Source organism: Passer domesticus, chromosome 13 (assembly GCF_036417665.1).
Source record: "Passer domesticus isolate bPasDom1 chromosome 13, bPasDom1.hap1, whole genome shotgun sequence".
NCBI lineage: Eukaryota > Metazoa > Chordata > Aves > Passeriformes > Passeridae > Passer > Passer domesticus.
Genome location: NC_087486.1, coordinates 7,534,240 through 7,551,523, shown reverse-complemented (window position 1 = coordinate 7,551,523; position 17,284 = coordinate 7,534,240). Strand labels below are relative to the sequence as shown.

General features: G+C 44.8%; 1 protein-coding gene across 3 annotated transcripts in view; it reads right to left on the bottom strand.

Annotated features, from left to right (window-relative positions):
• RASGEF1C (RasGEF domain family member 1C) overlaps positions 1-17,284 on the bottom strand; it is a 74,068-nt gene that overhangs the window by 15,541 nt on the left and 41,243 nt on the right. For all 3 annotated transcript variants that reach the window (XM_064387432.1, XM_064387434.1, XM_064387433.1), the window contains 6 exons: positions 15,052-15,234; positions 13,326-13,448; positions 10,698-10,835; positions 6,029-6,241; positions 3,875-3,949; positions 461-556 (listed from right to left, as the gene is read on the bottom strand). In XM_064387432.1, coding sequence (XP_064243502.1) covers positions 461-556; positions 3,875-3,949; positions 6,029-6,241; positions 10,698-10,835; positions 13,326-13,448; positions 15,052-15,234 — 828 coding nt within the window. The remainder of the gene's footprint in view (positions 1-460; positions 557-3,874; positions 3,950-6,028; positions 6,242-10,697; positions 10,836-13,325; positions 13,449-15,051; positions 15,235-17,284) is intronic.

Below are 17,284 nucleotides of genomic sequence, written 5' to 3'. Positions count from 1 at the left end.
GACCAAGTTAAACAAACTAAAACCAGTACAAGTTAAGAAACAACAGCCACAGCCACACTCATGGGCAGCAGGACAGAGAGTCATGCAGTGGAAATTCACACACACAGCAGATCTTTAGGATGACAGATAACAAATATGGCTCTGCTAGAATCTTTGCTGGCAGAAATCTCACAGGATAACTCAAGGCATTTTTTCCTCTCTTTTTCCCTGCAGGGTTCATTATTCCACACTGTTCTCCTACTACATCAAGAGAACAGTGCATTCCCCTGTGTGCCACCACCTCTGTTTTGCAATATGTTTGTCATTTATCAGGTCTCTTCTGCAAGTGCAACACTACTAAAACTTACCATCAGATGCTTAGCTGGGTCATAAGAAATAAATCCCCAGGATTGCTTATTAATATAAAATCTCAGAGTGGTACTTCAGGTATGCGGTAAAACATGGTGCAAATGTAACTTACCATGCAAATTTCTGTGGCTACGAGATAGCAGAGTCTGTTGAACCATTTCACATAGGCCTCAAGGTTACTCGTCTTCTTCTGTTCACTGAAACAAGTCTGGGGGGGAAAAAGCACAGAAAGATGTGACTGTGTTCCAGTCAGTGACCTGATCGCTAAGATAAATACTGCACAAAGGTAATTACTGGCCACATCTCTCTCTTGCTCATGGAAGACTGCATAAGAGCCCCTTTTAAAAATCCTGTGGATACCTGGGTGTGTCACACTGCACAATTCACACTGGTGTCCAGAAAACAGCCCCCTTTTGCCTGCAGTAAATGTTCACTGAGGGTCTGCTCTGACCCTTGTTCACTGGGATATGAACAACTGAGGCACTGCAGGATTCTGATATCAACAAGGACGTGCAGACAAAGTAAGACAGGCACAGTTTGTGACTTTGATTCCAGGATTCCCTCCACCTCAGTAAAATCACCCACAGCCCTTTTCTGCAGGGTAGGGACCAGAATTTAGTGAAGTGTACAAGACATAAACAAGAAGAAACACAGTTCTGGTTGATTTTTTATGAAAAACCCACTATTTTCCTTAGCGAGTTTTCAGAAAAACAGGTTCTTAGCAACCAGCTCTGCCTGGATGGCTGTGTTTGAACAGGTCAAACATGCCAGAGGCACTTCACTGATAAGAGCTATTACAAGAAACATATTTTTCACTTATTTATATAAAACTTAACATAAATTCCCATAACTGATACAGGCTATGTGAGCAGATCCTTGGCTGAATTCTTCCAGTTCCTTTGTCATCAATAGAAAATTTGACTTCAGAGGAGTGATGGGGCAGTTCACACAGCCTGAATATGTTGCTTGGGATTGTAAAAATTCAAGTGCTTTGCCCAGCTTTAAACTCTTAGACAATCCATCTAGGACACTCAGCTCTCTAAAGTTCAAGAGATTTTTCTGAACATTCAGTAACATCCACTAGAGGGTACCAGAGAATACTGATTTTTGTTTTATTAGGACGATCGTTTCCCAGAGGTACCATAAACACACACCACTAAGAGGAAAATCATAATGCATAAGCAAGGATCCATTAATGTCAATGGGATCACCCATATTATGTAAGGTAAACCAGTGACTAAGAACCCCTTTGGAAATGTGGCTTAATATGACTCCCAAGGTAACTTAAAGTAAGAAAATATTCACCTGTGATTCTGTACACAGACGTGTTTAGGAACAGAAATCACAGTACCATGCTATGGAGGAGCAAAGCCTAACAGGACTGAAATTCTGAGCCACTTTGTGAATAGACTACAAACACAATAAAAGTGTATTTTTGAAGCATCTCAAAAGTAAATGTTAGCAAGCAGCATGTAAATATCAAAAACCCAAAGGAAACCTGAATCAGCCCCAGTCTCACCACAGAAGCTGCTTTTCACATGCTCTGTTTCTTGTTTCCTATTACAGCAAAAAGTACACAAACCCCAGGTTTTGTTCTGAAAATAGCATTTCCATCTCAGAACTGCTGTCCTGTGCCAGGGCGTACGAGCCACAGCTAATAACGCAAAACTTGTGAGAAATGTGCAACAGTAAAGTGGAGACAGACTGCTTTTTAAAGGTTAAGCTTTATAAATGGCAGCAATATTTAGCACCTCCCAAGCATCTTCCATCTGCAGCTCAGAATGCTTGATAAACATTCATAAGTGAAGCCTTTTGAAGCCCTCACACAAGAAAGATGTTTAATTTGATCTCCAGCTGGAGGGAATTCAGACCTGAGCCAACTCCCTGCATCTGACAGGGATGTTCTGCAGGGGTCAGGGAATATGATTCCACACAAGGTTTGTGCTACTTTGTCCCAAGATGTGTCCAGAGAAGGGCAAAGGAGTTGGGGCACAAATCTGAGGAGCAGCAGCTGAGGGAGCTCAGCTTGGAGACAAAGAGGGGGAACCTTCTTGCTCTCCACAGCTCCATGGAAGGAGATTGTAGGGCAGGGGGGAGTTGGTCTCTTCTCCCAAGTAACAAGCAGCAGGACAAAAGGAAATGCCCTCAAGTTGTGCCAGAAGAGGTTTAGATTAGATATTAGGAGAAATTTCTACACTGAAAGGGCAGTCAGGCATTGGAACAGGCTGCCCAGGAAAGTGATGGAATCACCATCCCTGGAAGTGTTCAAAAGATGCATGGATGTGGCACCTGGGGACATGGTATGGTAGTGGCCTTGGCAGTGCTGGGCTAAGGGTTTGAGTTGATGACCTAAACTATTTTGTGACTCTGGGTGCAATGCTCTCACCCTGGGCTATATCTTGGCACAGAAGCTTTGCTAAATCAACCACACAGAGTATGAATAAAAGCTTCAGACTCCCCCCACTGTGATCAGCCTTGCTGACTTGAAGCCCAGGTGGCTGAAATCTCACTGTGACTGGTTTGGTATCTTGTGTTTCTGTGTGTTTCTGACACACATTTGCTGCCTTTAAGCTCCTTTCTAAGGAATGTGATCAATGCCCAGAATACCTGGAGCTCCATCTCTGCCTATTTCTCTCATCCTGAAACAAACTGCAGAATCTCCATAAGTCCAAGACAAGAAGGAAAGGGCCCAATGTTGCATGTTCCATCCATCCATCCATCCATCCATCCATCCATCCATCCATCCATCCATCCATCCATCCATCCATCCATCCATCCATCCTTTTCACCATTACAAGCTATTTTGGTGCTCTTCTGCAGCTCTACAAACACAGGTCTTCCTGGTACCTGTGGCATCCAATGAGGAAATTCAGCCATCGATGTATGATCTCAGTGAGAATGTACTCGCAGTTCAGGGCAAGAATTTCCCACCTTTTCTTTTCAGGCAGTATGTGAAATCTCTGACTCTCCCTCTGCAGCTATGAAGCCTCTTTCCTTATTGAGGCACTCACTGAAATGTTACTTCAAACCTCAGTGGAATCATTGGAAAGACCCCAAGTGGCTTTCAGAGCCTTTGGAGGAAGCCCTGATCAGGCACTCTGTTCCCTGTGGTGCTTTGGGTTATTGTGCAGAGAGAGCAGAGTTGATTCATGACGCACTGACTCATGGCTGTGGTGTCTGGGCACACACTGAGGCCATTACATCACACCCAGAGCCTTTAGTCCTTCACCAGAGCAGCAGACATTCCCTGGCTGTGTACAGCCACAAGCATCTGTCCCAGTCAAAGCAGCTCGGGAGGAACAAGCCCAAAAGCACACCAGGGTGGTGGCCAGTTTGTCACCAGGCAGGAATGGCAGTGACCTGCCAGTGTGAGCTCTACCAACAGGTTCTGCCTTGCCATGACAACACAGGTCACCAGTTGGCCTGGCCCATGCCAGCTTGTGACTCAGGCCCCGCTCTTGGGGACCTCATCACAGCTGGACAAGCTGTGGTCACAGGAGACACTTTGCACGTGGAGAAGCCTTACCTTGGTGCCATCCAGGGGGTCCTTGTGTACAAATGCCTGCACAAACTCCTCAGGTCCAATGTGACTGAGTCTTTCCTGTTGAGGGTAGGGGAGTGGGAAGAGAGGGAAAAATAAGAAAGCACCCCAAAATATCTTCTGTTTCTCTTGATAAAACAGCATCATTTTCTGTCAGCTCTGAGTGGTATCACCGAACTGTAGACAGCCAACTAACGGACATTGAAATTCATAACAACAATTAGAACTCTGTCAGCAGAAAGATGAAAATTGGAATAAATACATCTCATTAGTGACAAGTCACAGTAAGAATCCCCTCCACTGTGCTGGATGCACAGGGCTTCATCTGGGAGCCAGCAGCCATCAGTTCTGTTCGGTGCTCCCTCAGACCTGCTGTGGTGCAGCATCACTCCACAGCCAGTTGTTTCCCAGCTGTTACCATGGCAGTAATGCTGTTATCTGGAGTCCACAGCATCCTCTGCTAGCTGCCCACACAGGGCTCTGCCCTGGCTCCTGCCCACTGACCCAGTGCTGCCCCTGAGGGGTGATGACTCTGGGTCACTGGGGAAGGAAGGCACTGAGGATGCTCGTGACACATCAAAGGCTTTGCTTACACTGGAGAGTGTCCCAGGCACTAAGCAAAACAAGAATAAAGAAAGTATCCAAATCTCTCTTAGTAAAAGAGAGCCCACCTCCATCAGCTCCTGGAAAATCATGGCAGCTCCAACAACACACTGACCTTCCTGCTAGGCTTTTCACTTTCCTTAAATATGTTTGTTTGAAAAATACATATTTTCAGTAGGTTGTAGGCCACAAAGGTATTTCAGAGGAGGTATTTTGTAATTCCTACCATCAAAGCTTAGAATACTCAAGCAACAATAAAATAAATTGTAATTCTGGTCAAGGGAAAATTTTATGTCTAGCCCTATGCTTTTTCTCTGGGCCTCTCACCTAAACACTGCATAGAGCCCTTACTAATCAATATCTCTTTTAAATAAGTAAGAAATAAGTCTTAGTAACAAATAAGCATCAGACAGTTTCAGTGCACAGCACTTGATATATCAGACATAGCAATGAACAAGAAAGTAGAGGCAATTGATTACAGTACAGTGGAATTAAAATCTCTAGCTGCATCTGTTTTAAAAAGGCAGTGATGCCTCAGTTATAGGGAATTTCCCCTTGGAAGACAGCTGCACTGTGGAAGAGGAAAAAAACAAAAGCAAGGCAAAACTCCATGCAAAAGGACTTCTATTCTCTGGGTTAAGTTAGAGAAAGCAAAGAGAGCCAAAGCTGCAGGTTCTGAAAACTATCCATTCCACTTCTTGACAAATAGAATATAAACTATCTTCAGAAATCCGAATTTCTGATTTCCTAATACTCTCTCCAATCCACAGTGCATTTCACACTTTGTTTTTCCATCCTTCCCCTGAAGGATGAGCAGAGGGAAGGAGGACAGGCAGCAGGGCACCAGAGCAACAAGAGATCTGCAGATGGCAGCAATGTTTTATGTTCTCTGTGCACACCCAGGCGGTCTGTGGGGAGGACCTGACCCCGGGAGAAGGGTGTGCAGCACAACAGCACAACCAAGGCTTCAGCACTGCAATTTTTCACACAAGAGCCTGTTTGGGAGCAGAATGCAGCCCAGCACAGGGGGAACAGCAGGAATTTGTGGGGGTGGTGTCTGCACACCCTTATATGTCCATGCACAAAATCCCAAAGGGAAGAATGAAAGGCACATCAGACAAGCCACTGCTTTGTGTATCTGGAGAAATGGATTTGAACTGCTAAAATTTCTTCCAAATTTATAAAAGGGTTAATGACCAGCCATTTCAATAGCAGCTGTAGAGCTTGTGGGGCTCTGAGCACCTTATAGAAGTGACATTCCTGGGACTTGACTTTGCTGGGATAGGATTGTCATTTCACAAATTAGCAAGCTGAAGTGGAGTGACCTGCTCCAAGCTGCACAGGGACACTCTGATATATAGTTTTTTTCTCAAGCATCTCTTAACCTGTCGAACCCTGCCTCATGCTGCAGTGCTGATACAGCAGGGGATATGCTGCAGCAGTGCAGACATTTTTTGGTTATGTCTGGAATACTTAGCAGCTGATGGCTTAAAATAACATCTCTGGCTGCAGAAGTTGGAAACCATTCCCACTTACCAGCTCCACATGTGTCAGCTGCTGAGCCAGGGTGTAAGGGTCACTGCAGACACTCAGGATTTCTCTCTGAATTGATGGAGGTTTAGTTTTAAAGGCAACCAGCTTATCAGAGACAGCAGTACTGATCTTGACAATCCCTTCTTGCCCATGGCTGAGGGTTGCAAGCTTCTGATTCAGGGCTTGCAAAAGCTGATTCATCTTTTTCCAGTAAGCCTGAAGAGACAGGGAGAGAGACATAAGCCAGCCAGAAAACTTCACATTGGAGTGGTTTTTTGTGCTGGATTTTCCTTTCTGCAAAATACTCCTAAGCCAGCAACAGGTTACCATTTTATTTCCAACAAGCCTATTTCAGAATAACCAGTTGGCTTAATTACAATTCTGTGCTCTGGACACAGAGACTGCAGTCAAGAGAAGGGGCAGGCAGGACTGGTGGGTTGGGCTGGCACTGATACTCCAGATTCCTGCCAACATCAGGTTCAAAGGAGAGGCAATGCTACCACAAGAGTTACTGCAGCTTTCTGGAGCACAGCAGCTTTTGGTATCTATCTTTATGTCAGCTACATTTTGGCTGAGAACTCTACCTGTTAATGCTGCTTTGTCAACCTTTATTTATTAGGAATAAGAAATGTTTCTAATGCTATTTTCTCCATCCTTTTGACCTGAATGCAGAAGAAGCTCACAGCTGCTTGCTACCCAGCTGGAGTGGCCGCAGCATTGTGTAGCTTTGAGTATTTAATATCCAAATGTTAATTGCTACTGAAAGAAGCTCATATTATATTCCAAGCACAGCCATGTGCTCAGCAGGATCATCATTACCAACTTGCCCAGGTTGTTCTCAGAGCTGGAGCAACACTTTACAGACAATGAGTGGAGTCTGTGGCCATGGAGGATGGGCAGAAAGAAATTACTTCAACTGTTCATGACTGACAGATGCAGACATCACAAAACTGAGATAATAGAACTGGTGTGTGGGTTCTAAGGACAAGGTTAATTGGAAATGTCCTTGGCTAGACTGTGCCTCACCACAAAGAACAACACACATCTATGTCCCAAGCTGGATGCAGCTCAAGTGAGCCTCTGGGAAGTAATCCCATGGTTTAGATCCAGCCCTTGTCTCCAGAGTTTTGTAGGCTGTGGATAGTCTTCAGTGTTAGGCATTGACAGCATTCATGTTTTAAGTGCTCAAGGAACCAGAAACCAGAGTCAGTGCTCTTCTCAGCTGCACAGAATCCAATCTGCACATTGGAGATAGCACCTCCTCCTACTTCACAGTGAAGAGTAACTTCTCCCATCTACTCTGTCTTCATGACACGTAGGAGGAGAGGCTGGAGACCTTCAGAACATCCCAAGTGCTTCAACTTTTGCCACAACCCTTTGTAACTTTGATGCAGCTTTTCTAACAGAAGGTTTCACATTGCTCTCTTGGACTCACATTGCTCTCCTGTCATTAAAGGAAGATGCTCTCTTGGGCTGGGCTAGAACATGTACCAGATAAGCAGGATAAGTCAGGCTCTTTTTCATGAAACAGAGCTGTTAAATCTGAAATGAAGCAAGTACCCAGAAGGCAGGAGGCACATGTCTTGGAGAATGACAACACAAAATGTATTTGGAATCAAATCCCAAAGGTGGAGTGAAAATTGACTGAGGAAAACCCCACTCCTTCAGTTTTTGTTTGTTACTCATGTATATTAGCTCCAAGAAAAGCCTTCTTCATGTAAATCCTCATGTCAACAGACGGTCACACTTTTGATTAACAAAGACTGTTCTGGACCCAAACTACTGACCACCATCTAAATATTTCCCTGTTTTATATCCAGGTGTGTTTGCAAACTTCAACACAGCTTATGAAGCTCTGTGAACACAGTGTGATTTTTTAGTGAAAACTCAAATAGTGACATATTTGGCATTTTGTGAACTTATTTTGTAAATGGGAAACTCATTTTTTTTTGTGGGTGGGGAGACAGCATTGAAAGCCAAGCCTTCTAATGGATAAAAAGCATCTGGCTAAAAGACTTGGCTGGAAACCCACCTCCTCTTTCTAAAAGGAGTTTGGATGAAAAGTCTTGGACCAGCCATTTCTATGCACTGTCAAATTCTTCATAGTTTGGACAAAACGTCAAAAAGCTGCATAAAATTGCTTGAAAGACACGCATATTAGCCAGTCTTTCAATAAATCTTTATCAAGAGATCTAGTTTCACCTCACTTTGTAAGGAATATGACACAAAAAATAGACACAGACAATAGTAAACAAAGACTCACGTAAGCCAACTACCTAATAAAGAATGAAAAAAAGAAAAAAAACAGAGACACACTTAAAGGACACAAACAATTACACAGAAATCAGACCTCTTGAAGAGACTCACTGGAAATCAGTTGGGTGCACCCTTGCTTAGAAAGCTTTTCTGTGCACTTTGAGAGAGAAATTTAAAAAAATAAAATACCCTGCTTTTGCCCTTCTAAAAGCCTTTCCTGCCTTCTTTAAACTACATCCACTAACTGAAAACAACATTGTTCATTACCTTCAACGTGCTGGTAATTATCTTGCCACGAAGTGACCCCCCACTGTACAGGGGCTGCATGCTGGACTTATCAACCAATTTCACTTCACTGCCACATTAAGAGTCAAAAGAAGCACAGTACTGTTTAATATTTAAAGAAAATGTTTCGTTCTTAACTAGGAAAGTTCCTCTGAAGACAGCAGGCCTCAGCAGGTGGCTTAGGAGCTCAAATTTTAATTAAAATTTCTAACTCTAAATGCAAATCACAGCACTTACTAAGAAATGCTTCTCAGCATGGACACCTTTATAAGCACATCACTGCCTTTAGAAAGTGGACTCTACAAAGAACAGGAGCAGACACTGCAGGGGAAAATCCTGCACTGACCTACATGGACTGGATGACATCACAAATCTTTCAGTCTTTAACTTCTGTGGCTCACAATGGGAACAAGTTTCTTCCAAAAAACTAATGGTCACCATCACTCTTCTGTGCTGTCCCTTAAAAAAAGGAAATTTGCATTCGCAGGATATGAGCTGTTTCTTAAATTAATTATTGATTTTGCCCAGGCATAATCACTTGCAATTACAGTGCCTAGTAATATCTGAAAACAGTGATTTGAAACTAATGTAGTCTGAGGCCCCCCAGGGCACCCACAAAGACTTGGACACAGCTGTGCACGCTCCAGAGCAAAGGTGGGCAGTGCTTGCTCAGGTTAGGCAAACAAACCAGAAAGTTGATTTATAGCATTTATGATTCTTCACCAGGGCAATTACTGCTGTTAAAGAGCACATGCTAAGTCCCTGTTCTCCACCCTTTGGTGGACACAAACTGTGGATACAATTCTGGAGGGTCTGCATGGGTTTCCCTCACCTCTGATGCTGAAGGGCTGCAAGGCATCTTTTGCTGGCCAGGAGCAAGTCCATTGCCTCTTTCCCTTGAAGGAATTCTACTATTCTGGTTAATGGAACTAAAGCCACTTTGCCTCTGAGTTTTTTTGTTGCCTTCACCTCCACTGTGTCTCACAGCTTCCCTGTCCTACCCCTTCTCTCCCACGGGCTGCCCAGCCCAGGCAGTCAATCCATGCCAGCCTACAGCTCCCTGGAAGTGCCAGACATGCTGCCAGCCCAGTCCAAGAGCAGCTGTTTCCATTTATGACATATTTCATGGGCATAGAAGAGCCCAATTTAATTTTTTCTTGTGCTGCAGCCCCGGTAATTCCTTCTGTCCTCTCTCCCCTCTTCTCTCTCTCATCCTCATGGGTATGTTCTTGCTGTTCTACTGGACTGCACCCCACTGTGGCTCGAGGCCAGGCCTTCATGTAGCCAGTGGAAATGAATTTTTCCACATCCCATGGTTAACCTAGAAGTAATTAGAGACTCTCAGTGTACTATTTGCTTATTATTTTCATGAACTTTGTGGTCTTTTTAATGTTTCCGAATTAATTTATGGGGCTCACCCACCTGAATTTGCAAGCACGTCTCCCAGAGGCTCCATTCACTGTGACCCACTGTGCCACACACAGAGCTCACATATTTGAACCCCAGGACCATACAGACCTGAGTCTGTGCTCAGCAGGCCACACACTGCTGTCTTCTGCCACCTCCATGCTCCCAGACAAGCTACATGTCTACTAATATTGTATTTTCTTTAAAGATAAGAACTTAGATCCAGAGAAGCTGTGGATGCCCCAGCCTGGGAAGTGTTCAAGGCCAGGTTGAACAGGGCTTGGAGCAACCTGGTCTAGAGGAAGATGTCCCTGCCCATGGCAGGAATGTGAAACAAGATGGTCTTTAAGGTCCCTTCCAACCCAAAGCAGCCTGTGATTCTACGATTCTAACGTGGGAGATCACAGTTCTGCTGCTATTTGAATTGTCACCAGCACATTCAGTCTATGCTATGCCTTCACATATTCCTTCTATAAAATGGGAATGCTATTATCCTACAATTCCACATGCAGGAGATACATTCCAATGCTCACTGCTCCAGGAGCACCTAAAGAGAGATGTGACTTTCAGGGAAGATACTACAGGTTTTTATATTACTGGAGAAAAAACCTCTGGGAGTATCCAGGAAGAGGCATGGAACAGAATGCAGGAAAAAATAGGAAAAGGAAAAGTGGGAAAATGAGCTTAACGTATCAGCAGAACATGCCAAGTCAGGCAACCTCACCTCATCACATGGGGCTATCCTGTGAATCATGTCTTTGAGGTGGCCAATCATCCGCTCTTCCTGGAAGTCATACGGGAATGTCTCTGTCCACTCTGTCAGCAACTGTAAGATTTTGGGTCCAAATTTTCTGATTCGAGCCTGAAATGAAAACCATTGAATGATGGACAGGGACTGAAACATGTTCACTCATTAAAGTCTCTGCGTGTGTGCCACTGAACGTGGGGCCAGGTTTTCAAAGAAGGCATTTGTGTTGCACCTGCAAAACCTGCACACATGCATACAAAAGAGTGTGGTGCACAAATAATACATTTTGGCATGCAAAATGTACCAGAACTCAGGTGCATGCACAACTGCCTGTTTTACATGCAGATTTAAGTATTCTGCACATGCAATTGGCCTGTTTATGGTTGGATGGACATTTTGTTGGTGCAACCTTTATACCCTTTTTAAAAACATCTGGCCTTTTTGCTGAGTCGAACCATTTGTTCTTCCCTTTTGTACTCACAACCCTTCTATATTTTCATCCTTCTCTGAAAAACTGCAATGAATTTCTTGACCATCAAAGAGGTTTTTTACTTTTTTGCTTTCTGGCTGGATGAAAAAAACTGCTTAGTGATCAGTGGCAGATGCACAATGAAGAAAAAGATGAACAGAACAGCAGCACTTTTGTAACTTTACCTGGGCTGCTGGTAATGTTGCTCTCTTCCCACATGAGCTCAAGGTCATGATGGGACAAGGACACTCACACAGCATACAGCTGCTGCCCACTTCTGGTGGAGATTTATCTGAGGATGTGGCAGTGGAAATAGTCAGGATGGGGCAAGGAGGGGAATGCAGGGAATGGCACAACTGGTGCATTAGTGTTATCTCAAAAGACAGCCAGTGTGGCTGCTCCCAAAGCTTTCATCCTCCGTTATGTGAAAAGGAAATGGTGTTAAAAAACAAACTGCATTTTTATTTACAGAAAACACAGACCGAAACAAGCAGCCTTCTTCTGCATCCCCACGTACTGCAGCTGAAGTGCACCCTGCAATCAGGAGAAATTATACTCTTAAGCTCTCCAGCTCTTTGTTTTTCAACCAAGGTGGTCAAAATGCATATTTCAGCTTTCCACCAACAACAGGTTTCAATGAACCACATCTCTAAAAATAACTGCTGTCAGCTAGCATTAAGCTCAGGCTCAAAGACCAGCAGGTGGCTGCTAAAGGGAAAGCTTTATTGGAAACTACAAAGGTCTGGGGAGACATTTGCTCCAGCTGTGTAAACTGCTTTACGAATTGATGGAAAGGACTTTCTGCAAGTCACAGGACATGGGATGGGAGGTTGCTTTTGTACAAAGTTTCAAAATCAGCCCCACTCTCACAAAACACAAAATCAGCCGTGTCCCACCAGCCCTGTGTTGCTACAAAACCCAGATGAACTTCAGGCAGATAAGAAGTCTTCACAATAAGACAGTGTTTTTATTTTCTTGTAAGTTTAATGAGCAGCAAAACTTTGCAATGGTCACATTTAATCCTCCCAAACTTGTATCTGTCATAGAATTGGAGAACAGAACCTCACACCTTAGCAAACTTGTTTTGCATGGTTTACCCCATATAGATATTTCTATTAACACTGACTGTACAGGTAACCCAAGTCTGGGATTGCTGAGCATTCTGGAGAACGACTCTGCAGAGTGAAGGCAGAACTCCTGCTACTCATGGAACCAGCTGCCTGTGCAAAAACAAGCACATGGTCTGATGTTGGTGACTCAGTATTCGATGCCAAATTCACAGTTTCAAAGCTGGAAAGCCTGATATTAAAAACAATTTCAGAATTTCTGGAAATTTCCAACAAATGCATGTTCTGTCCCCCTCCACTGCTCTGAAGGTGCATCTCCTGCTGCAGATAACACACCAAACAAGTGTTCATCAATGCAGCAAGGAGAGCTTGGGCAGAAGCCAGCACTGAGCAGCATCCAGTGAGACCCATCACCTCTGCACTGTCTGTGGCATGCCAGAGGGTGCATATGTGTTCCTATACACTGTACCAGGCTGCACAGTCCCTGGGGCAAAGTGGGAATAGTGCTGAGGCAGGAACAGCTTGGATTTTCTCATTCAGTTCACCTGTGAGGGCCTCACTGCTGCTCCTGCCCATTCAAGGTGCTCCATTGGTGCTGCTCTGAGGGCAGAGGGTGCTGTCCCCTGTTACATGGTGCTCAAAGTGACAGAGAGGCCAAGGGGAAATATTACTGTACCAGGAGCAAGAAAGCATAGGGGCAGAGACATTAAGTAAAAACGGGAGAGAGAGTGGTGTGTGGCCATCTGCACTCGACAGTGTGTGAGGGTTATGTCCTACCTCCTTGCATCCTGCAGGTTCCCCAGAGCCTTAAAGAAGTTAAGAAGGAAAGTCACCTGGGAAGACTGAGACAGGGGGAAAGGGAAAATCAGAAGATTTGAAGTGACTACTGCCTGAAGCATTGCTCCCAGACATGGATACCAGGATGCCTCCATGTCAGGATCTCAGGGGCAAATCCTTTATGAGAAAGATTCATTCAATTTAAAGACAGACAAGGGACACACACCAGAGCCCCAGAATCCTCTCCCCATGAAAACACCTCACATTTTTCTGCTGTAAACATAAACTAACCTTGTCCAGCACGGGGTCATCCAGCCGCTGCTGCTCAATGCACTTGTGACAAACTCGGGACAAAAGCTCATGGGGTTCGATGAAGAGTCTGGAACTCAGCAGGAATGTAAAGATATAGGCTTTCTGCAGGACAAAGACAAGGAAACCTACTGTAAGCAGCCACACTGTGGGTAATATTGACTGTAAAAGCCCTGAACTTCACAGCTTTTCCATTTCTACTTGGCAAGAACTTTTTGTCTAAAAGACATAACAATTCCTGACCCTGGAACTGGTTACACTGGGCACAGGAGGCAGCAGCATCTCCTTCCTCCACAGCATCCACTTCCAGCCCTTGGTTGCCTAAACCCTGGGCAAACATCCAGGGAGGAAAGCGTGCAGGAGCAAGCCCAGCTACAGGAGACAGCCCAACCAGGATGCTGGAGACAGGAAAGCTCAACGGGCAGGAATCTCTGAGTTGTGCTGGGTTGGGAGCTGTAGACACCCCCACATCAGCCACATCTTGCTATTGCCCTGCAGATATCACCCAGCCTATTTTAAGCAGCATTTCATTTATTCTATTAACTCCCCAAATTTCATTTCTATCAGCCAAGTCATATCACCTGCAGTTCCACATCTGTGAAGCTGTGGGAAGCAGGTCTGCTGGATAAATCCTTGGATTATTCAAATTATTCCAGCAGTGAATTTCAAATACATGCATGAAGTCTCAGTTGTTGCATCCTGACCCCTTCTTGCATCCTTGCACCTGAATTATCTCTTTTCCCCCAGCCCTAGCCATGCTCCCAAGCAGCAGGTATAATATTACATATCATGCATTGCCTAATGAAAATCTCACAGCCTGATCTGCCCATTACCTATTTTTATTGCCTTTCTGTTCCTTTTTTTTTTAATTGAGATGCTTCTTTATTACTTATTTTTAGCTGATCAGAAACTGAGCTCCGGGTAATTTAAAACATGCTGCCTGCTCTGCATTGATAACTTTCCCAGTCTCCTCAAGCACCCAGAAGTCAATGCTCCTCTGTGCTTTGAAATACAAGCCATGGAGATATATTAGCACTTAAAAGTCTTCCAGTCAAACTCTGTCTGAATTCCACTGAGGATGTACAAAATCCAGTGAAGTCAATAGCTTGCAGGACCATAAACCTGCTTCCAGTTTAGATCCTCACACTCATGGTGAGGAAACACTTAATTTCCACTGACGGAGCAAGGATTAGGATCTGGACTATGCTGTGCAGTGACTACAAAGTTGTGAATACAATACAGGTAAATACAAACCCACCAGAACAAGCATCTTTGTCATCGCCAAGGGAATGCTCTGTACATACAGGCAAACCTGGATGACTTCAGCAGCCACTGAAACTCAGCTAATTTAATGCCAGTTCAGACTTGGGAGTTTTTTGCTTCAGTTTTCCTCTAAACCTCTCTGGGAAGCGCTGCTATTTTTGAAAAGCTCCAACTGCTACATCACTAATTCATCACCACGACAGCTCCCCCCAACCCTGTTCTCTTATTTAAAAGCAGTATCATCGTTGGGATCTGCTTTTTCATGGGAAGAATTATAGAGCAGTGAAACAGCATTTAAAGCAACGCATCAATTTACCAAGCTTTAATTGTATGCTGCTTTTAAATGAGCCGTCTTAATTCAAAATTTAACACATTTGCACTTTTGCATAAAGTGCTGCCCCAATTCATCAAAATTAAACCATTTATTATACTGTGAATTGCTTACTTCAGGGTAGTAATCAGTGGTAGGTATCAGATGCTGGATTAGAGCATCCAGAGATGCTGAGGTAAGGTTTCCATCCTGGAAGATCAGTCCTCCTTGTTCACCTTCTTTTGAAGTATGTAGATGAGGGCTGAAGCCACATGGGGTAAACATGCTGGTAGAATTCAGCGTTTGGGGCATGCCTTCCTGCAACAGAGACAGGGACAACATCCATCAGATCCACAGCCACATCTGTCTTCTGGCTGGTTTAAACAACACAGCCACTAATGAGAGCTTCCTGTGCACAAAATTAACATGATCCCTTCTTGATAACCTCCACGTCTCTTTCACTGCTGGCACTGGCAGATTGTGCCTGCAATGGGCAGGGCACAGAAAATGGAACATTTTGATTTATGCTTTTGGGCCAGAAAGTGATGGCAGCTACTTTGGGCTCCCCCGCAATCAAGAGTGGCTGTGATGATTCCCTTTCCACTGCCAACTCTGGTCAGGCCCACACAGGAGAGGAGAGAGACTTGGGACTTAAACATCAGCAGGTTTCTGAACTGGGTGAAGCAGTTTGAACCTCTGCCCTCCTGAGAATGAGGCAGGGAGAATGTAGGGTGTGAGGGAGAGAAAAGGGGTGCCATCTAGAGCTTACTTGGGATGGACCTTGGAGAATGCCCTGTGGCTCCCATGGGACAGCAGAGGTGTCAGAGTGAGTGAGGAGACAGGAGCAAGAGCAAAGTCAGCTGGGGGAGGATGGAAAAGTGAAGGGAGTTGGAGGAAACAGAGAATGTGGGAGCTGATGAAGAGATTAAATAGCAAGAAAAAGAGAAATGAGGAAGAGTGAGAAGGCAGACATCTGAACTATATTTGGAGCCCAAAGTTAGTCAGTCCTAGATCTATACTTAGGTACTAAATAAATGTTTCAAAGAAATTCCAAGCACTCATCGCCTTCACTAGAGCTGCTCAGTCCTCAGCACTTCTGAAAAGGAGGCCAGGCAGACTCTGAGCACACAGCCCACATTCAAATCCGTATATTTCAGGTATTTGGGTTTTTTAGGTTGCATTCTAGGTTTCATCTTGATTTTGAGGTTTACAATCAGCTTTGAATGTTCCTCTTGTTGAGCAAAGTTGTTTTGTTTTTGAATTGCTGTAGAGGGATGAGAGATTTTGCCCTGAGAGCTTTAAAGCATCTCCAGCTGCCTCTGAAATCCCTCCTGGAAGCTGCTCCTCTCTCAGCTAGAGGCAGCATTATAGGACATGGATGGGAAAAGAACAGTGTGTGCTCCCTTCCAGGTCTGCAAATGCATCATCCAGAGCAAGGGACCCCTCTGTGACCTGACTATTTGTTTTCATGTTTGATTTTACCTCATAAAAGGGAGGATAGGAAAGAGATGAGAGAAGAGCACCAGAGCCAAGCAAGAGCTGCACCCTGTGCCCTGCTGAGCCAGCACTGACCTGACATGGCAGAAACCCAGGGCCACGGTGACAGCACTGCCAGGGCTTGGGCACACACAGCCAGCAGACACACCTTGGGGTTTAATACATTCCTCTGCCCTTTTCTGTATTGTGTTCCCTCTGCTTTTCTGCCTCTTTACTGTCCCATACCATTTCAAAAGCTGACCCACGGATCTGGCATAGAATTTGGAGTTTGCCTTTCCCCCCCATGGATATCAGCAGCTGTGCTGTGCCCCAGGCAGTCAGCTCAGCCTCAGCTCCAGGTACAGCTTGATGAGCTCACTCCTGCAAAAAGCCCTTCCCTGCCTGGCACAGCCCATCTACTCCCCCAGCTCAGAGCCACCCTGGGCCACCGAGGAGAAGGGAATCATTCCTGTAAGCCAGGCAGGGTGGGAAGCCCTGGGAGAGGCTGGAGCTGAGTCCCAGCTCCGTGGGAGATCAGGCTTTACAAGCCAAACTTGGGTGACTTCATCCTTCAAAGGAGGGAGCGTTCCCTGGAGCCAGCAGTTCCACCCCTTATCTCCTTCTGGGAGGCTCACACAGGCTGTCTCTGGGATTTGCAACCAACAAAAAGGAACCAAAATGTCAAACCTGGGCAATTTCTGCCTTGACTGAAAAATAAACTAGATGCTGGGTTTTAGTTTAAGGACCAGAATATGTAAATGCCATCCCAGCCAGGATGGAAGTTGAAGCATCTAGTCCTAATGAATGTGCAGATGTGCCTGTTAATAAAGCTCTGAGAGCAAGTAATTGCTGCTTTTTGAAGCACATAGCTCAGACTCTGTGTAGTAAATGG